Source organism: Saccopteryx leptura, chromosome 7 (assembly GCF_036850995.1).
Source record: "Saccopteryx leptura isolate mSacLep1 chromosome 7, mSacLep1_pri_phased_curated, whole genome shotgun sequence".
Lineage (NCBI taxonomy): Eukaryota > Metazoa > Chordata > Mammalia > Chiroptera > Emballonuridae > Saccopteryx > Saccopteryx leptura.
This window is the reverse complement of record NC_089509.1, coordinates 20,049,109-20,071,430: the sequence shown is the minus strand read 5'-3', so window position 1 is coordinate 20,071,430 and position 22,322 is coordinate 20,049,109. Positions and strand designations below refer to the sequence as shown.

Genomic DNA, 22,322 nt, shown 5'->3' with positions numbered 1-22,322 from the left:
TCATATAGTCTTCCGTCGCCTTCTATCTGGTTTTCTTTGTACCCCTCCCCTCCCCCAACCCCTTGCATCTCCTCCCCCACCCCCTGTAACCACCACACTCTTGTCCATGTCCCTGAGTCTCATTTTTATGTCCCACCTATGTATGGAATCATATAGTTCTTAGTTTTTTCTGATTTACTTATTTCACTCAGTATAATGTTACCAAGGTCCATCCATGTTGTTGTAAATGATCTGATGTCATTATTTCTTATGGCTGAGTAGTATTCCATAGTATATAAGTACCACATCTTCTTTATCCAGTCATCTACTGAAGGGTTTTTTGGTTGTTTCCATGTCTTGGCCACTATGAACAATGCTGCAATGAACATGGGGCTGCATGTGTCTTTACGTACCAGTGTTTTTGAGTTTGGGGGGTATATACCTGAGTAGAGGAATTGCTGGGTCATAAGGTAGTTCTATTTTTAATTTTTTGAGGAACCACCATACTTTCTTCCATATTGGTTGTACTACTTTATATTCCCACCAACAGTGGATGAAGGTGCCTTTTTCTCCACAGCTTCTCCAGCACTTGTTATTACCTGTCCTGTTGATAATAGCTAATCTAACAGGTGTGAGGTGATATCTCATTGTAGTTTTGATTTGCATTTCTCTAATAGCTCATGAAGATGAGCATCTTTTCATATATCCGTTGGCCACTTTTAAGAACAGGATGTTTCAAATATTGCTTGTGGGAATATAAAACGCACTGATACTTCGAAAAATAGTTTGCAGCTTCTAAAAAAAGTTAAGCATCGATTTGCCACACAATCTAGTAATCCTACCCCAAGAAAAATGAATATATACATGTTCACACCAAAACTTGCACACATACATTCATAGCAGCATTATCCATAACAGCCAAAAAAGTGAAAACAAAGCAAATGTCCACCAATATGTGAATGGATTACAAAATGCTAAATCAATAAAAACAAATATGCAGTATTCAGCAACACAAAGCAATGAAATAGTGATATATGTTATAATATAAATAAAGTTAAAAAATGTTATGCTAAGTGATTGGAGCCAGTCACAAAAAATTACACATCCCTTATTATTGCATTTATATGAAATATCCAGAAAAGACTAATCTATAGAGACAGAGAGTAGATCAGTGGTTGCTTAAGGCTGAGGTAGGAACAGGAATGAACTCTAAAGTTGATCACAGTGATGGATGTATAACTTGGTAAATGTAGTAAAAAGAATTGCAGTGTACATCTGAAATGAGTAAAATTTTGGTACGTAAGTTATACTTTAATGAAGTTAAAAATAATCAACCTTTCATGCTAAAAATTACTAGTATTATAACAGTGGAGAATGCTGTAAAAGATTATTCCACTTAGAAAACATTTATCTGGATCATCAGGCCACCAAAATAATAACCAATTAACATGAAATCTGAGGAAATACAAAAAAAAAGTATTAATGTTTTTGGTTCATGAGTCTCTCTATTGAGAATGGCAACATCATAAGCAGTTCTCAGTTCAAAGTTTCTTTTTTTAATGAATAAATGAATAAATTTTATTTAGAAAATTAAATTTAATAAAGTGGCATTGGTCAATAAGAGTGCATAGGTTTATGGTAAACAGTCCTATAGCATTTTAACTGTTGTATCATGTGTCCATCACGTAAAATCAAATCACTCTCCGTCACCACATACTTGTCCCTCTTTACTCCCCTTCCCCTGGGAACCACTTCACTTTTCTTCATGTCCATGAGTCTCAGTTTTAAATCCCACCTATGTGTGAAATTACATAGTTTTTAGCTTTTTCTGATTTACTTATATTCAAAGTTTCAAAAGCAGAAAACTAAAGACCTTCCATAAATGAAGATTCAAGTAATGAAAGGGCACAAGGCTAGTCTTGGTTCTATCATTCAATATTTATACTATTCAAACTTGGTTTCTTTGTAGGATAAATTGAGATTCTTACCCTCCCTCAACATCTCAGGTGTTGTGAGGACCATGTAAGACAAATAAAAGAAAAGATATTATAATATAGTAATTTTTGCCCGTTGCCAAGTATAGAGGTGTTGCGTCCTTGCTTTTTCTCATTTCAAGTCTGAAGATGAAAAAAGTCAATGTTAGCGGCCCATCAAAACTCAAACTCAGGTTTGGTCAAACCGGCTACATGTTCTTGGCTCTTAAGAAATCTTTGCGATTGCATTCTGCCTGGTAATTGCTTTGATAGAATCCCACATTCCTTGCTTTGAAAACAGTAACATAGAATGTTATGAATGGAGATGTCAGGGGATAATATTAGAGATCCAATATTTGAAACAGCTAAGGTACATGAGGAATACCACTAGAAATAAGTAATAAAATGGCAATAATTATTTTAGAAAATAAATCTTAAATTGAAAAAAATCATATCAAATGATCTTTTAATAGAAATGATATTTATTATATGTATATATTTATATATTCAAACTAAATCATATTCTCCATGTCAGAAGGTGGGAAGGACTTATCTCTTAAAGTAGCAACCATTTAATAACAATACAAAGTAGAATTAATTGAGTACTTAATTATGACTTGATCATGTAATACTTACTTTGCGAATAGAAAATGCACTTTGAGTATGTATTCTAGAATATAAACTATGTTTTACCCAAATTTTCTCTTTTATCCCCAGTTCACTGACAGGTAAGCCAAGGCATAAAGTTGAGGTCACATATAGATTAGCTTAACAGTCAGGCAGTTCAATTGAGTGTTCGTGCTCTGAACTCCATGACTCCGCCTAGTATGAAGTGTCAGCATCTATATTGTTTATAGTTTCTCTGAAAAATACAGCTAACTAATTAAGTCTCAAATGGTTTTTTAAAATATATTTTAAATGCAGTAACTTCTTTTCAACATAGTGCATATGCTTAGCAACAAAAATTTTGAGCAGCTGCATTCAATTAAAAAATTATTAACCCTGAGGAAAAATGCATGTGCAAACACACACAAATCCATATCCATATGTTATTCTCACCATTGCTTATATTGCTTTTCTAGTGAAGTGTATCCATGAATGAAATTCAACACTGAGTAATAAAACAACTTATTTCCACAATAGTTTATTATTTTTTTCTTTTGGGAAAAAAAGTGATCAATAAAAAGAGGTAATAGCATCTCAGATTTCCTACATTACCCACAATATTGTTACCATAATAACTCAAAAAAGAAAAAGAAATATAAGGATGAGATGGTTAACTCATATTTATACTTCTGCTAAGAAAATTAGCTTTAACAATACATAGTATCAAAGAGAGTAGTGAATATAAGTGATGTAAGTATATATCTTTTGAGTTACTTTTCTTATTGAGTCTCAGCTTATCCATGCCACTAATGTTTGTAGCACAAATGCCATCTGTGGCTACAAAGTCTGGAGAACTTTGTTGAAATATCAAAATAATTGCATAAATTGAGTTAATTCATAATCAACACGCAAAAAGATACAATTTTTTTTCCTTACTTGATTCCAAACAAAATTATGCTATATGGTATCTCAGGTCATGATTGTGTAGATTTTCATAAAGTAAGCTTTTGAGGTTGCTTTATGACTTCACAAGTCTGTGTTTTAGTCTTCAATTTTTATTTCAATCCCATTTTGATAGATCCAACTTCTCTGTATCTATAACTTTTCTATTTTTTACACAGATTTCTATATTTTCCTAATTAAGAATAATTCAAACTTAAGTTTCATATCAAAATTCTGCCATAGAAGAAAAAGTGGACAGGAGCTATTTCCAGCTGGTCATAAAGGAATTGCATGACAGCCTGAGAGAAATAATTCCCATATCAATCACCAATCCAATAACTCAGTCGAACCACAGTCATATATTGCAACAACAGACATTTGAGTTAGATTTTTTAAAAATTGTTACACGAGCGAAGTTTGATTACTGCTTAATTTGATTATGGACAGATTTAGTAGCACATGTTCTGAGAGCATAATTGAGCCACTGACCACAAAATCATCATATTTCAATATCCCTTCCATTCCAGAATAAATAGCCTATAGTAAGTGTGATAGAAAAGTAAGTAAGAAGACTTCCCATTAACTTGGGGACATGACACTAATATATATTTCACTCCCTCTTTTTTTTTAATTTTTATTTATTTATTTATTTTTTTACAGAGACAGAGAGTGAGTCAGAGAGACGGATAGACAGGGACAGACAGACAGGAACGAAGAGAGATGAGAAGCATCAATCATTAGTTTTTCGTTGCGTGTTGCAACACCTTAGTTGTTCATTGATTGCTTTCTCATATGTGCCTTGACCACGAGCCTTCAACAGACCGAGTAACCCCTTGCTGGAGCCAGCGACCTTGGGTCCAAGTTGGTGGGCTTCTGCTCAAACCAGATGAGCCCACGCTCAAGCTGGCGACCTTGGGGTTTTGAACCTGGGTCTTCTGCATCCCAATCCAATGCTCTATCCACTGCACCACCACCTGGTCAGGCTATTTCACTCCCTCTTAATCTCCTAATATCCCACTGAAATGACAGTAAAGGCATTAAAAGATATAATTCAATAAGGGTCAAGAACCCAAAGCTAGAGGTAGAGACAGATAGCAATGTGTTCTGGAATATGAAGAGCAAATAGAGTAAGCAACCTGACAATAGATAGGAAGCTGAAGATCAGATGCCCACAGAAGAGTCTGGTAACAACAGCAGAGAAAACCAATTTATATTTGCAGAACTTGGAAAAGTTTTAGGACATAGAGACACTAGGAAGGAGAAAGGCTTATGGCTTGATGGGGAATAATTAAAAGTCTAAAATGGAATTAACCCTTCACATCCCTTCCTCTGTCTTTTTTCTCAATCTCTGCAAAAAAAAAACCAAAACAAAACAAAACAAAAAATCAGCAAACCCCAACTCCTCAGAGAACATTCTTCTTTTTTAGCATTTATTTTTTATTTGTTTTTTCATTAATTGAATTTATTGGAATGCCATGGATTCACAAAACCATTCAGGTTTCATGAGTACAACTCAATATAACACTATCTGCACACAGCAGCATGTGTCCATTGCCCCAGGAAAAGTCTCTTTCTGTTTTCATTTTAACCCCTCTTTTCCCACCTCTACGAATCCCAACCCCCTTTTTCATCTGGCTATCACCGTACTTGTCTGTGTCTATGTGTTTTATGTTTACATGTTTTTGGCTAATCCCTTGTGGAGCAGAGCAAATAAACTGAAAGGTTAAAAGAGGAAGGATAATAAAAATTTTAGAAATCAGAAAAATATGAACAAAAATTGGGAATATTTAAAAGTTGAGGATCAGTTAGAAAGGAGAAAAATCTGTTTAAGGAGTTTCAGAAGAAACAGAGACAATAAGGCAGAATCAGAAGAATATCAATCTCACAACTGCGGAACAAAGGCATAGATTGGAATATCCTCCTAACAGCTAAACCATTAAAGAAGAAAGGACTCAGCCAATTTAGGCGATCATGAAATTCCCTAATTTCATGAATTAAAAAAAAAATAAATGTCCAGAGAAGAAAACGAACAGGTAATATAGAAAGAGATGAGATCAGAATAACGTAAAACTTCTTAGTAACAACACTGGAGGCTAGAACACAGAATTTCGTTCAAATTTCTGAAGGAAACATCCTTTTTTACCTTGAACTCCATGCACAAGCTATCAGTCAAGTCGATGACAAGCACAGAGACCCTTTCAGACGTGAAAAATTACTTTTAACACAGCCTGTTTTAGCAGTTCTACAAGAAAAGTTTAGCAGTATCAGAAAATAAAGCAATGAGGCCCAAGATGAGAAATAAAGGGAGGTGCCAAAGATGAGAGCGGTGCAGCAGGCCAGACTGGATCAGGAGACAGGAGCTCTGAGAAGATCTCCCAAAGAAAACATACGACCGCTTGGAAGAGTGCATGACTATTTTTTTAGAAATTAAAAATGGGCATAAAGACTCAAAGAAGGTGAAACAAAAGAAAAGATTTTTTTTTAAAATTTTCTGTGTAAAGCAAAAAGCTGAAAAGAAAGAAGACAGAAGCATAGTACTCTGCTTGGCTCAGCAGAGAACAATAGCTATGTAGATGTAATAATATAAGCACTGCTCACTGATTTAAATATTTTGATGTAACTATTTTTGAAGAGAAGCAGTAAAAAGGGAAGTTGGTAGGAAGATGAGAGGTAAATCTTCAACTAACATAAAATCAATAGGAGATATCTAATATATTATAAAGCATGAAATATCAATAATGAGCATATCAGTTAGAAATATGGAGATGAACACCAGAATAAATAGCAAAATCAGTGAACACAAACAGACTGGGAGGTGACACACAACTACATGTCATTATAACATCTTTCCCAGAAATGATCAGAAATGTTACTGGAACAAAGCACTAAGAAAATATGGATGATCTCTTTTCATATTCACTGATTTATAAATTTGACTTTGGTTTACATTCATTGTATTGATATATTATCCCCAGAATATTTATTTAAAGTTCTAGAATAACAGGGATCATACTTTTTTGTTTAGTCTTATCACTTCTTTTTTTTATTATTGAATAGAGAGAGCAGAGATACAGACTCCTGCATGCACCCCCAACCCAGCAAGCCTCTTAAAAGTAATGCTCTGCCCATCTGGGCCACTACTCTGTTGATCAGCAGCCAGCTATTTTTAGTGCCTGAAGTAGAGACCACTAAGCCATCCTCAGCATCTGAGGCCAACATGCTCCAGGCATAGAACCATGGCTGCAAGATGGAAAGATGGGAAGAAGGGTAGAGAACAGATGGTTGCTTCTCTCGTGTGCCTTGACCTGGAATCAAAGCTGGGACATCCATATTCTGGGCCAATGCTCTACCACTGAGCAAACCATCCATGGCCTAATCTTTTTTTTTAATTAAATTTAATGCAGTGACATTGATAAATCAGGGTATATATGTTGAGAGAAAACATCTCCAGATTATTTTGACATTTGATTGTGGTGTATACCCCTCACCCAAAGTCAAATTGTCTTCTGTCACCTTCTATCTGGTTTTCTTTGTGCCCCTCCCCTCCCCCAACCCCTCTCTCCTTCCTCGCCCCATCCCCCCTCCCCCCACTTCCATCCCTATTGCCATCACATCCTTGTTCATGTCTCTGAGTCTCATTTTTATGTCCCATCTATATATGGATTCATATAGTTCTTAGTTTTTTATGATTTACTTATTTCACTTCGTATAATGTTACCAAGGTCCATCCATGTTGTTGTAAATGATCCGATGTCATCATTTCTTATGGCTGAGTAGTAGTATTCCATAGTATATATGTACCAAAGCTTTTTAATCCACTCGTCCTCTGACGGACACTTGGGCTGTTTCCAGATCTTCGCTATTGTGAACAATGCTGCACTAACATGGGTGTGCATTTCTCCTTTTGGAGTTGTTCTATGGTGTTCTTGGGGTATATTCCTAAAAGTGGGATAGCTGGGTCAAAAGGCAGTTCGATTTTCAGTTTTTTGAGGAATCTCCATACTGTTTTCCACAATGGCTGCACCAGTTTGCATTCCCACCAGCACTGCAGGAGGGTTCCTTTTTCTCCACATCCTCACCAGCACTTATTCTGTGTTGTTTTGTTGATGAGCGCCATTCTGGCTGGTGTGAGGTAATATCTCATTGTGGTTTTAATTTGCATTTCTCTAATGATTAGTGATGTTGAGCATTTTTTCATATGCCTATTGGCCATCTGTATGTCCTCTTTGGAAAAATGTCTATTCATTTCTTTTTCCCATTTTTTGATTGGATTGTTTGTCTTCCTGGTGTTGAGACTTAAAAGTTCTTTATAAATTTTGGTTATTAACCCCTTATCAGACGTATTGTCAAATATGTTCTCCCATTGTGTAGTTTGTCTTTTTATTCTGTTCTTATTGTCTTTAGCTATGCCAAAGCTTTATAGTTTGATATACTCCCATTTGTTTATCCTGTCTTTTATTTCACTTGCCTATGGAGATAAATCAGCAAATATATTGCTCCAAGAGATGTCGAAGAGTTTACTGCCTATGTTTTCTTCTAAGCTGCTTATGGTTTCACGGCCTACATTTAAGTCTTTTATCCATTTTGAGTTTATTTTTGTGAGTGGTGTAAGCTGGTGATCTAGTTTCATTTTTTTTGCAGGTAGCTGTCCAATTTACCCAACACCATTTGTTAAAGAGGCTGTTTTTACTCCATTGTATTTCCTTACCTCCTTTGTCAAATATCAGTTGTCCATAGAGCTGTGAGTTTATTTCTGGGTTCTCTGTTCTGTTCCACTGATCTATATGCCTGTTCTTATGCCAGTACCAGGCTGTTTTGAGTACAATGGCCTTATAGTATAACATGATATCAGGAAGTATGATACCTCCCACTTTATTCTTCTTTTTTAAGATTGCTGAGGCTATTCGTGTTCTTTTTTGGTTCCATATAAATTTTTGTAATATTTGATCTATATCTTTGAAGTATGTCATTGGTATTTTAATTGGTATTGTGTTAAATTTATAAATTGCTTTGGGTAATATAGACATTTTAATGATGTTTATTCTTCCTAACCATGAGCATGGTATATGCTTCCACTTGTTTGTATCTTCCTTGATTTCTTTTATCAATGCTTTGTAATTTTCCGAGTACAAGTCTTTAGTCTCCTTGGTCAAGTTTCCTCTAAGGTACTTTATTTTTTTGGTTGTAATAGTGAAGGGGATTGTTTCCTTAATTTCTCTTTCTGACTGTTCATTGTTGGCATATAAAAATGCCTCTGATTTCTGAGTATTGATTTTATATCCTGCCACTTTGCTGAATTCATTTATCAAGTCCAGTAGTTTTTTGACTGAGACTTTAGGGTTTTCTATATACAATATCATATCATCTGCAAATAATGATAGTTTTACTTCTTCTTTTCCAACTTGAATGCCTTTTATTTCTTCTTCTTGTCTGATTGCTGTGGCTAGGACTTCCAGGATTATGTTAAATAAGAGTGGTGAAAGGGGGCACCCCTGCCTTGTTCCTGATTTTAAGGGGATTGATTTTAATATTTGCCCATTGAGTATGGTGTTGGCTGTGGGTTTCTCATAGATGGCTTTTATCATGTTGAGGTATGTTCCCTGTACTCCCACTTTGCTGAGAGTTTTGATCATGAATGGGTGCTGGATTTTATCAAATGCTTTTTCTGCATCTATTGAAATTATCATACTTTTTTCTCCTTCTTTTGGTTTATGTGATGAATCACATTGATTGATTTACGAATAATGTACCAGCCTTGCCTCCTCAGAATAAATCCCACTTGATCATGGTGTATGATTTTTTCCATATATTGTTGTATACAGTTTGCTAATATTTTGTTGAGGATTTTAGCATCTATATTCATCGGAGATATTGGCCTATAATTTTCTTTCTTTGTGTTGTCTTTGCCTGGTTTTGGAATCAGAATTATGCTCGCCTCATAAAAGGAGCTTGGAAGTCTTCCTTCCTCTTGAATTTTTTGAAATAGTTTGAGAAGGATAGGAGTTAGTTCTTCTTTGAATATTTGGTAGAATTCAGTTGTGAAGCCATCAGGCCCCGGACTTTTCTTTGTTGGGAGTTTTTTGATAACTGTTTCGATCTCATTTGTTGTAATCGGTCTGTTTAGGTTTTCTGATTCTTCCAGATTGACTTTTGGAAAATTGTATGTTTCAAGGAATTTGTCCATTTCATCTAGGTTGTCTAGTTTTTTGGCATACAGTTCTTCATAGTATTTTTTTACAATAATTTGTATTTCTGTTGTGTCAGTTTTTATTTCTCCACTCTCATTTCTAATTTTCTTTATTTGAGTCCTCTCTCTCTTTTTCTTGGTGAGTCTAGTTAAAGGTTCATCAATCTTTTTTACCTTTTCAAAGAACCAGCTCCTAGTTTCATTGATCATCTGTATTGTTTCTTTAGTCTCTATGTCATTTATTTCTGCTCTGATCTTTATTATTTCCTTCCTTCTACTACATTTTGGCTTTACTTGCTGTTCTCTTTCTAGTTTTTTTAGATGCAGGGTTAGGTTGTTTATTTGAGCTTTTTCTAGCTTCTAAAGGTGTGCCTGTAGTGCTATGAACTTCCCTCTCAGCACTGCTTTTGCTGTGTCCCATAAATTTTGAGTTGTTGTATGCTCATTGTCATTCATTTCTAGGAATTTTTTTATTTCTTCTTTGATCTCATTCTTAATCCATTCGTTATTTAACAACCTGCTATTTAGTTTCCATGTGTTTGAGAATTTTTGAGCTTTTCTGTTGTGGTTCATTTCTAGTTTCATGCCGTTGTGATCGGAGAAAGTGCTTGATATGATTTCAATCTTCTTAAATTTGTTGAGACCACTTTTGTGCCCTAGCATGTGGTCTATCCTAGAGAATGTACCATGAGCACTTGAAAAGAATGTATATTCTGCTGCTTTAGTGTGAAAGGTTCTGAAGATATCTATTAAATCAAGTTGATCTAGTGTGTCCAATAAGTCTGCTGTTTTTTTGTTAATTTTTTTTCTTGAGGATCTATCTAGTGATGTTAGTGGAGTATTGAAATCCCCTACTATTATAGTATTGCTGTTGATCTCGCCCTTTAAATCCATCAAAGTCTGCTTTATATATTTAGGTGCTCCTATATTTGATGCATAGATATTTATAATAGTTATATCTTCCTGTTGGATTACTCCCTTTATCATTATGTAGTGGCCTTCTTTATCTCTTACTATATCCTTTGTTTTAAAGTCCAATTTGTCTGATATAAGTATTGCTGCCCCAGCTTTTTTTTTTCATTTCCATTTGCATGAAATGTTTTTTTCATCCTTTTACCTTCAATCTATGTGTATCTTTTGTTTTAAGGTGTGTCTCTTGTAGACAGCATATGTACGGGTCCTGTTTTCTTATCCACGCAGCTACTCTATGTCTTTTGATTGGGTCATTTAATCCATTTACATTTATGGTTATTATTGATATGTAGTTGTTTATTGCCATTTTATTCTTTAAAGCTGTATTCCTTTTTTGCTATATTTTTTCCCATTTTGATCATTTTACAACAGGCCCCTTAACATTTTCTGCAGCATTGGTTTGGTTGTAATGAGTTCCTTGAGTTGTTTTTTGTCTGGGAAGCTTTTTATTTCTCCTTCGATTTTAAATGATAGCCTTGCTGGATAAAGTAGTCTTGGTTGTAGGTTCTTGTTCTGCATTACTTTGAATATTTCTTGCTATTCCCTTCTGGCCTCAAGTGTTTCTGTTGAGAAGTTGGATATCACCCTATGGGGGCTCCTTTGTAGCTTTGTAGGTGATAGCTTTTTTTTCTCTTGCAGCTTTTAATATTTTCTCTTTATCGCTTAGCTTTGGTATTTTAATTATGATGTGTCTTGGTGTAGGTTTCTTTGGGTTTCTCTTTAATGGAGTCCTCTGTGCTTCTTGAACTTGTGAGAGTTTCTCCTGCATTAATTTACGGAAGTTTTCAGCTATGATATGATTGAACAAAGTCTCTATCCCTTGTTCTTTTTCTTTTTCTTCAGGAATCCCTATGATGCAGATGTTATTTCTCTTCATGTTGTCACAGAGCTCTCTAAGAGTTTCCTCAGACTTTTTGAGTCTCTTTTCTTTTTTCTTCTCTATTTTCATGCCTTCATTCCAGCTGTCCTCCAACTCGCTGATTCGATCCTCAGCTCTATCTATCCTGTTTTTAATTCCTTCCATTGTGGTCTTTATTTCTGATATTGCATTTGTCATCTGTGACTGATTTTTTTTTATACTTGCTATTTCTTTCTTTAGGTGTTATAATGACCATACATTGTTGTTCTAAGATCCCTAAGCATTTTTACAATCATTATTTTGAACTCCGCATCTGGAAGTTTGATTATTTCCATATCACTCAGTTCATCTCCTGAAGGTTTCATTTGGATTGCACTTTCTGTCTTCTCATTGTCTGTGTTTTGTTTGTAGAGTTGTTTGAGTCTAGGCTTGGTGTTGTCTGCCTCCAGTTTTCAGTTGTGTTATTTCTAGGTCTTCTTGTGTTGGTATCAGCTATTATTTGTAATCCACTTTCAGATTTGGGCAGCTTTGAAGTCTTGATTTGTTTGTTTTCTTAACAAGTGATAGTGTTGTTTACTGATCTCAGCAGGGGGCTTCCTTGAAACTGTATCCAGGAATGCGGTGGGTGTAACCTGAGACTCTGAAGGCCTCTTCCACCAACTAATCTCTCTGGGGCAGGGTGTTTTCTCAGCTTCAGTAGGGAGAGGTGTATCTTAGATCTCCATGGAGACCTGAGTTACTGCCCCTCCTCCCCACTTCTTGTTTTCAGCTGTGTTTTCTTGCGCTGATTGGAGCTGGAGAGATGTCTGGAGATCTCTCATCAGGAAGCAATTTAGTACTGTTTTGTGGGGAAGGATCAGTCCCTCCCCCAGCTATGGCCGCCTCCAGCACAAATGAGTCAGCTTTTTTTAGATTGTCTCCTGCATTCCTTAGCCCCTCATAGTCTGTCCATCCCTTTTTCCTTTCCACCTGGGAGATAAGCTGGTCTTTTCAACACACCTCGCTCCCTGGTCGCCAGGCAAGTGGCTGTGAGCAGTATTTTCTTCTCTTTTCCCTGGGGTGAGATCCCCTCTGGGCTCTCAGCCTCACCCCCCTCCTTTGTTCCTGTAAGCAGGGGAGATTCAGGCGCTCTCTACCAGGTTTGTTGTGGCTTCTTCCTTGCACCTTGGTTTTTGAGAGCTGTTCTTATAGTCCAGATTTGGTTTTTCATGCTAATTTTTCCTAAATTGATTTGTATTCCAGTTTTGTGGTGAGAGCTGGGTGTCTGTGCATCTGCCTACTCCGCTGCCATCTTCAGGTCCCCTGATGGCCTAATCTTAACTCTTCTTAACCCTCCTAAATACATACATACAAAAAAAACACACACACACACATAAACACCCTCATTCTACCAATATTTAATGCACTGAGAATATTTTATGCAACAGCTATTTATATTCTAGGTACTTGGAATTTATTAATAAATAAAATTGGCAAAGATTCCTTTCCTCAGGGAGTCTACATGATACTATTTAGGGGGAAAAGGGAGAGCAATTTACTTTATAATATTCAATATTACAAACTTTCTTCTGACTTACAAGTGGCATGATAAAATCAGTATTTATGGTCTCTAAGAAAAAATAATTAGAAATTTTAGCCATGAATCTTATGTCATATATGTCAACGCTTTTTGATATCACAGAAAATGCCACTGAGAGTTCATTATACACATGTGTCTAAGATAAATTAATATCCATAGAAATAATTAAAATGATTTTAGTTTAATCAAATTCCCGAAAGGACTTTCTATGAACTCTAGCACATATTCAAAAATTAATTCTCTACTAAAAGCATTTTATTTTTTTCTAAGATTCCTAAACTTAAAATATACCTGTATTTTATATATAATCTTTTTCTCAAAGTGTTTTCAACAATGAAAACATTATTATATAAGCTATAATTAAATATTAACTTATATAAAATCCTTTTTCCTTAATTTGTTATTTTTATAGTCTTTATTTTTTATTCTAAGAGGATTTATTCCAATATATCTACTTATTTCTCAGAACACAGAGCATTATTCTGACCCTCTGTATTCACTGTGAATAAACTATTGAAATGAAAACTTTCCAACAGTCTGTCACATAGAAAGTTTTAAATCTAAAAAATCAAGGAAGTTACTTATTACCATTTCTTTATAAAATCTATATACCTATCAGACTGATCTTTCTTTTTGTATGTCTAATAAGAAAAGCATACAAAAATTGTATAACATAAAAGCAAGAATATTGTAAACATCAAATGATTATACAATAATCACAAATAGTAGCTAACATTTACTGAGTAGCCACTATACACTATGTATCTCAGTATGTTATTTTACTTAATTTTCAAAAAAGTCCTCTAAAGCAGTGGTCCCCAACCTTTTTTGGGCCATGGACTGGTTTAACATCAGAAAATATTTTCACGGATCGGCCTTTAGGGTGGGACGGATAAATGTATCACATGACTGAGACAAGCGTCAAGAGTGAGTCTTAGACAGATGTAACAGAGGGAATCTTGTCATTTTTAAAAAATAAAACATCATTCAGATTTAAATATAAATAAAATGGAAATAATGTAAGTTATTTATTCTTTCTCTGCGGACCGGTACCAAAGGCCCATGGACCAGTACCGGTCCGTGGCCTGGGGGTTGGGGACCACTGCTCTAAAGTATGTCTTAGCCTCACTTTCAGATGGATAAATATAGCTCAGGAAGGAAAAATAGCTTTCTTTTTTTTAGAGACAGGATTTGAGTGTGGTTCTGCCTGTGTACTAGGAAGGCTCTAGATCTCTCTAGTGATCTCTCAGGATGACTTAAGACAATTAAAAGAACCTCTCACAAAGAGACAAATTTGGTTCTTTTTACTCTTCAGACCTTATTATTCATAGAAAAATGTGCTTTCCAGTCTTTTTTATAAACAGAATTGAAAATACACCTTGGAGTGATGAAAATGTTCTGGAACTAGAGAGTATATTTTCATCTCACTGGGAATATACTAAATGTCACCTTAAATTATATATTTTAAAATGGTTCAAATGGTAACATTTGTGTTGTGTGTATTTTACCCCAGTAACTTTTTAAATGTCATTTGGCCCAAAAGGAGTACACTGGGGACTTATCCCCTAACATGTACAGAACCATACATCTCAAGGCCACCACTTCATTTCTGAGGCTACACATTTAAAGTCTACCTCTTTGCTAATGAGTTACAGATTGACATTCCTGGCAGAAGCCTCTTTCCAGAATTCAGACCCATATATCCAATTGCCAGGTCAATATCTCCACATGAATTTCTAACAGACTCAAAGCTTTTACACATCCAAAATCAAGTTCCCAGTATTCCCTCCACACCAGCCTCTTCACTGTCAGTCCATATGAAACAATGACAAATCAACTCTTTCAGTGGCTCAGGGAAGAGCCAGAGTATCACTTTGTATCTCTCCCCCATGCACACATCAGTAAATCCTGATGGCTTTATCTTAAATCAAGATTTCGCAATCTAGCACTACTGACATTTTTGGGCCTAATCATTCTTTGCTGTGGGGGCTTTCCTGTGCACAGGACATTTAACAGCTTCCATGGCTTCTACTCACAGATGTCAGCAGGACATCCAGTTGTGACAATCAGAAATACCTCCAGATACTGCCAAATGTCCCTTGTAGGGGAAAATCACCCCTGGTTGAAAACCAAGGCCTTAAATATATCCAAAATTCAATTCCTTTTCATCACCTTCACTGCCATTGCCTTGGTTCAAGCTATAACCACTTCTCTCTACTTCTGTCGTAGCCTCCTCATTGGTCTACCCCTTCCACCATTCTCAACTGATTGGCCACAATGATTTTATTAAAATCTTACTAAAAAAAAGTCAGATCATGTCACCACTCTCTCAAAACTCTCCAGTGCCTTTCTATCCCAGAGCAAAAGCCAAAATTGTATTTTGACCTATGAAGACATACCTGGATTTGGGCCGCATTTTTCTCTGTCTGAATCTACTGTCACTATCCCCATGTTCACTTGGCTCCACATTCGAGCTCCCTCCCTGGTCCTCAATACCTCTGCCTAAGGGCCTCTGCCTTTGGTTTCTTCCATCAGGAATACTCTTCACACTGATATCCCCATGCTTGGCTTCCTCACTACCTTTAAGTCTCCACTCAAAGTCACTTCCTCAGTGAGGCACCTAAAGCCCACCTACTCAAAATTTCCACCTCTCACCTATCACTGTCTAGCTCTCTTCTTGCCTTATTTTTTTTCTAAGCACTTAACATGATTTAACATCCTTTCTACTTCTTTTTTTTAAGTGAGAGGGGGGTGGGGGGAGACAACCTCCCACATGCACCTCGACAGGGTTCCACCTGGCAACCCCTGTCTGGGGCCAATGCTTGGACCAACTGAGCCACTGGCTGCAAGAGGGGGAGAGAGAGAGAAGGGGGAGAAGGAGAGGAAGAGAAGTCGATGGTCACTTCTCCTGTGTGCCCTGACTGCGAATAGAGCCCAGGATTTCCACACATTGTGCCAATGTTCTATCAACTGAGCCAACTGGGCAGGGCTCTACCTAACTTCTTGATTGCATTTATTACCCTGTTTATTAAGACTAAGGATTTTTCTATTTTTTTCTCATATTATCTCTTATAACAGTACCAGGCATATCATAAGGATTCAACAAATATTAGTGGAATGAGCAAACCTCTTAGAACTGACATGGAGACAATTTTTAGGAGACCATTAGTTACTGTGACATCAGAAACCATGACTTGTTAATCTCTACAAAGTATGCAGACATGAATAGTTATACTTACTTAAAACAAACATCACTCCTTATCTGATATTCTTGCTGACATGATCCTTCTTTCTTGTCATGCAAGACAGATTGCCTGACACTATATATAAATCAGAGGATCTCATCCCAATGATGACAGGCATTCAACAAGCTTGCTAGATCAATGACTCTGCAGCCTACAGCTCTCCATCCTCCCCCTAAGTACAGACGTCCTTAGCAATATATATATGTATATCTTAGTATGTATCAATCCATTGTTTATCCAAAGGCAGGACTCACTTAAAAATGTCTCTAATTTGGATGAGGTTGACTAATATTTAACCTTTGGACTCAGGGGAAAAAAACAGACACTAGCAAAGAGCTTAAGTAGTTGACACTAAAATCTAAATCAGAGACTGGTATCTATGTTTCTAAAATAAAGTAAATTTTACTGGGTCTCCCTGGAAATCTGTTCAATTCCAGATTACATTGGACCTGAATTGCTGGATTTGATAACACACTCAAAAAAATTCAGCAAATTACACTGCAGTACAGTTAAAAAAAATCCAAATAAAATATAATAAACTCACCCATAAACAGGTAATAGAATCTAAAATATTGAGGATAACTTTGAAGGTGATAGGCCAGAATTGTTCTAGGACACATGACTCCTCAAATTGACTTCTTCGTATCCTTAAAATTATGGTGCTTTTATATTATTATTACTATTTATAATAGCAAAACACTAAAAAACACTAAAATTCCAAGCAATAGGGATAAAAAGATAAAGCAACAGCATTAAATAAATTATTAAATACAAATTGGTTAAGTAAATTATTGAATACAAATACAGAAAAATACTATGTTACCGTTAAAAGATGAAATTGATCCTATAAACTAATAAATAATATTCATTAAGACATCATTACATGATAAAAAGTGAACTGCAAAAAAGGATACAGAGCATTCTCTGATAGTATGAAGCAAAGTATGTATGTATGAATTTGATCTTTTTAGATCCACATTCCCCACCATTCTCCACCGTGCTCCCGGCCGGAGGCTGTCTGTGTGGGCTCCCACCAATGGCTTCTTGTTGGATTCAGCCAGTGGGAGCCCTGGCAGGAGATGTAGGACAAAGGCTGCTCATTTCCCTGGCCCACTTTCCACTTTTAATACAAGTTGAATATATCCTTCTAAAGGCCACAGCATTTGTCCAGCATCTTCTCCATAAAGTTTTGTCTCCAGATTCTAAAACCCACTTTCTTTCTTTGCCCCTGCAGACCCAGAAATCATAAAGATTAATACTAGCCCAGAGGCACTCCACAGTTATTTGTAGAAATAAGTTCTTAAACCATGCTCACACTTTCACATCATTGAAAACAATCCTCTTCTCAATTACTTATATTGCATATGCCATTTATTTTTTGGCAGAACCTTAATTAATAATAATAGTGATATTTGTGTATGTGCTTTGTGTGATGTATATAAACAAATAGGTCTGAACCTTTGTTTTTTGTTTTGTACCTTTTAAAATTTTTCCACTTTAAAAATGTCTGGTCAACTCTAAGTGATAATTGTATAATATAAAAGTTAAATGAAGTGGAAAAGTATATATATTTACACATATATGTTATTACCCTTTGTAAGACACATTCAGGAGGGAAAGAAGTAATGCATGTCAACAATGAAACCTCAGAAAAAGAACTCAAAAAGATAATCCCTTTTACAGAAGCAACAACAAAAAAATACCTAGGAATAAACATAACAAAGAATGCAAAGGACCTATATAATGAAAACTACAAAGCATTATTAAAGGAAATTGAAAAAGACACAATGAAATGGAAAAATATTACTTGTTCCTGGATAGGAAGAATAAATATAGGTAAAATGGCCATCTTACTCAAAGCAATATACAAATTTAATGGAATTCCCATCAAAATTCCAACATCATTTTTTTAAAGAAATGGAACAAAAAATCATCAGGTTTATATGGAAGTATAAAAAACCTCGAATAACTGAAGTAATCTAAGGAAAAAAAAACAAAGCTGGAGGCATTAAAATACCTGACTTTAAACTATACTACAGAGCCACGATAATCAAAACAGCATGGTATTGGCAGAAAAATAGACATACAGACCAATGGAACAGAATAGAGAGTCTAGAAATAAAACCACATATATATGGTCAGATCATCTTTGATAAAGGAGCCAAAAACACACAATGGAGAAAAGAAAGCCTCTTCAATAAATGGTGCTGGGAAAACTGGAAAGCCACATGCAAAAGAATGAAACTTGACTACAGTTTGTCCCCTTGTACTAAAATTAATTCAAAATGGATCAAAGACCTAAATATAAGATCTGAAACAATAAATTACATAGAAGAAAACATAGACACTAAGGTCATGGACCTTGGCCCGAGAGAATATTTTATAAATTTGACCCCAAAAGCAAGGGAAGTAAAGACAAAGATAAATGAATGGGACTACATCAGACTAAGAAGCTTCTGCACAGCAAAAGAAACTGTCAATAAACAAATAGTCAAATAAATGGGAAATGATATTTTCAAACAACAGCTCAGATAAGAGTCTAATATCCAAAATATATAAAAAACTCACAAAACTCAGCAACAAACAAACAAACAATCCAATAAAAAATGGGAAGAGAACATAAACAGACATTTCTTCCAGGAAGAAATACAAATGGCCAACTGATATATGAAAAGATGCTCATCTTCATTAGCTCTTTGAGAAATGCAAATCAAAACTACAATGAGATACCACCTCTCACCTGTTAGATTAGCTATCATCAACAAGACAAGTAATAACAAGTGTTGGAGAGGCTGTGGAGAAAAAGGAACCCTCATTCACTGTTGGTGGGAATGTAAAGTAGTACAACCACTATGGAAGAAAATATGGTAGTTCCTCAAAATAATAAGAATAGAACTACCATATGACCCAGCAATGCCTCTACTGGGTATATGCCCCTAAAACTCGAAAACATGGGTACATAAAGACACGTGGATCCCCATGTTCATCACAGCACTGTTCTTGGCGGCCAAGACATAGAAACAGCTGAAATGCCCTTCAATAGATGACTGGATAAAGAAGATGTGGTACAGATATACTATGAAATACTACTCAGCCATAAGAAATGATGACATCAGATCATTTATAACAACATGGATGGACCTTGATAACATTATACTGAGTGAAATAAGTAAATCAGAAAAAACTAAGAACTGTATGATTTCATACATAGGTGGGACACAAAATTGAGACTCATGGACATAGATAAAAGTGTAGTGGTTAATAGGGGGAAGGGAAGGGTGGAGAGTGAGGTGGATGGGGGAAGGAGAAAGGCTTAAAGGGAAATAAAATATAGGGTAAAAGAAGTACTGAACAGCAGGGCAAATGAGAGTGCTGACATCAGAGTTCATTTTCGACAATGCAATTTGTCTGAAGGGAAGGACTCTCACTCTAAAGTTTAAGTTGGACTTTTATCAAAGTATTCATTCACTGTAGAGTGGGTTTGTACTCCTGGTCTGTTGACCTACTTTTAGAAAGCAGACTTACTTTTAAAACAAGTCCATTTACTTAAAACATCTCCTTTGTCAACCAACGGTCATTGGCATCAACCTAACACTAACAAACAGTCCCCAAATTGAGTGCAGTGAAGAAGAAAACTTTATTCAGTGCAAAACAACTCAACTGTAATACAGCACAGCTGTGAAAACAGCATGACTGTTAGAATATATCTGGGGCCAGGAAACCCTGGGTCCAGACCCTTCTCTGGCTAGACAGCTCTGCTGCCCTCGGGAATGGTTTGGTCTGCTCTGGTCAGCTCCCTACCAGTCTGTTTTGTCTGCTCTAGTGAAACATCTTCAGTGTTTCTACAGCCAGGGATTCTCAGTTTCATTCCCTAGAAAAGGAAAGTGTGCTCCCTCATCCAGAGGGGAGCTGACTTATATGGACAGAAGTCCCTACCCCTGGTCCCTGACTGGTCCATCCTCATGTCAATGAGTTCTCCAAATCAATACAGTTTGATTGGTACGAAAGGCAATGTCCTCACTGGCCAAAATAGAGCTGCTCTGGTTGGGCAGAGCTGCACAACTCTGACTGAATGGGGGAAGCCTCAGTACTGGTGGCTGAAATAGGATTCCAGAAACTCCTTTATAGAGTTGACTCAGATGGCAGAAACACAGTGCAGGCAGGCAGTTCAGCCTCCAGTTCTCCATGAAGAGCAGTTTACCTGAGAGGCCCCTTTGTGGAAATGACTTCCTAGGCTGTTTGTTTGTTTGTTTGCTTGTTTAACATAAGCCCAGTTTGCCACCAGGAGTCCTTCTTAGTAGGTGTCTTTTTTTCTCAAGGTTCACACCTTTGTGATTCAGATTTGCTACTTTCCATTTTAATTGCACTTTTTTGAGAACTGTAGACAGGCATACAGTCATATACAGTAAAAGTACTTATTTCAATTTGATAAAATATTTAGTCTTTTGTGATTAAAAAACATAGCCCAAATCATAGAAATAAAGTATTGACTTTTAGAACTATTTCTAAAGCTTCCTAAAACTACCATGGTAAAAAATGCAAATTACTAATGTGATATTAAAGCCCACAATTAAATTAATTTATAGTGGCTTTAATGCAATTAAATTCCCCCAGACTGTATCTCTAATGGTGCTGGGTTTTTACTTAATATACTTTAAAGTATAATTTACTTTCATTTTGCAAAGTCATTTAAATATTATAAATATCTCTTTTATACATATTTCCATGCTGACACAATACATTTGCAGTCTATTTAATTTATAGATGATGAAACTAAAATGAAAACTCTTTGAGGACCATATATCTTCTACAACATTATATTTTCCCATTCCAAGATATTAAGTATGTAAGTTATCTGTATTTGCAAGAATGGGCTCATAAAATGGTAATAAATATTTTAAATTATCTGATTGTGGAACTTTAAGAAAATTAAAATTTAGAGAAAAGAAAAACATCAGTACTAAAAGAGCCAAGATTTCTGGGGTTCATAATTTAAGTTAATAAATTATTAGCTTTTAAAATTAAATTCAACAGATCTTTTCTACAGCCAAATTAAGAAAGTATTTAGAGAAGAACATAAGTTATATGAAAGCCTCTAAAACTCAATTCAACTTAATAATATATAAAACACATTAAGGTGACCTTATAGTCACAACTTAATAAGCCAAGTTGTGAAGATAATTTTTCATGCTCCCAAACCTAAATATCCAGGTTTACTAGAAAGCATTCAATAATAAATAAGTTAACTAGTTTGTATACCCTAAAAGAAAGAGACATAACAAAACTGGCCAAAGATACCAGTTTTCAGATATCAGTTTTTTGCTACAAGTGCTGCACAGTGGTGGTACATTGGACAAAAGAGAAGCAGATAGAACTACAGAAATCTTATCTTTAATTGACAACGATGTAAAAATTCAGAAAGATAATAAGATCAGGGGTGGAGGTGACAGTTATGCTGGAATAAAAATCAAATGTAAATTTTATTATAATGAAGAAGAACTATTTTTTCCTCTCTGGAGATTTCCCACTACTCCACAAATAAAAACAAGGATAAAAAGAATATTATTCTCATTAATGAAAATAGGGCAAAGGAACAGCCAGGACATTCCTACCTGGTTTCCAGATGAACTGATTATCCTTTTTGCCTTCCAAATGAGCTGCATGGGACAGCCAGAGAGAAAGGAATAGGAATAGCTTCCTCACGGTCCTCCATACCCAGCAAGTGGCAGCCAAGTTACCCTGTGGAAACATTCTTCAGAAGTTCAGCTTCTTGACTCACTTATTCCTAAAAGAAAAAAGACAATCAAATGTGATATCCATAGAGAAACTATAAAAACTCATTTTGGCTGCTAGAACTTTTATCAGGATGGCATTACAAGTTTTTCATTACTGGACGTGGCTGGTTGGCTCAGTGTCAGATCATTGGCCTGGCGTGTGGATGTCCCGGGTTCAATTCCTGGTCAGGGTGCACAGGAGAAGC

The 22,322-nt window shown here is 35.8% G+C and overlaps 1 protein-coding gene across 1 annotated transcript in view; it reads right to left on the bottom strand.

Annotated features, from left to right (window-relative positions):
• THSD7B (thrombospondin type 1 domain containing 7B) overlaps window positions 1–22,122 on the bottom strand; it is an 891,282-nt gene extending 869,160 nt beyond the window's left edge. The window contains exon 1 of the mRNA XM_066346150.1: window positions 21,955–22,122. Coding sequence (XP_066202247.1) covers window positions 21,955–22,093 — 139 coding nt within the window. The 5' untranslated portion in view covers window positions 22,094–22,122. The remainder of the gene's footprint in view (window positions 1–21,954) is intronic.
• Between the last annotated feature and the right edge of the window lie 200 nt (window positions 22,123–22,322).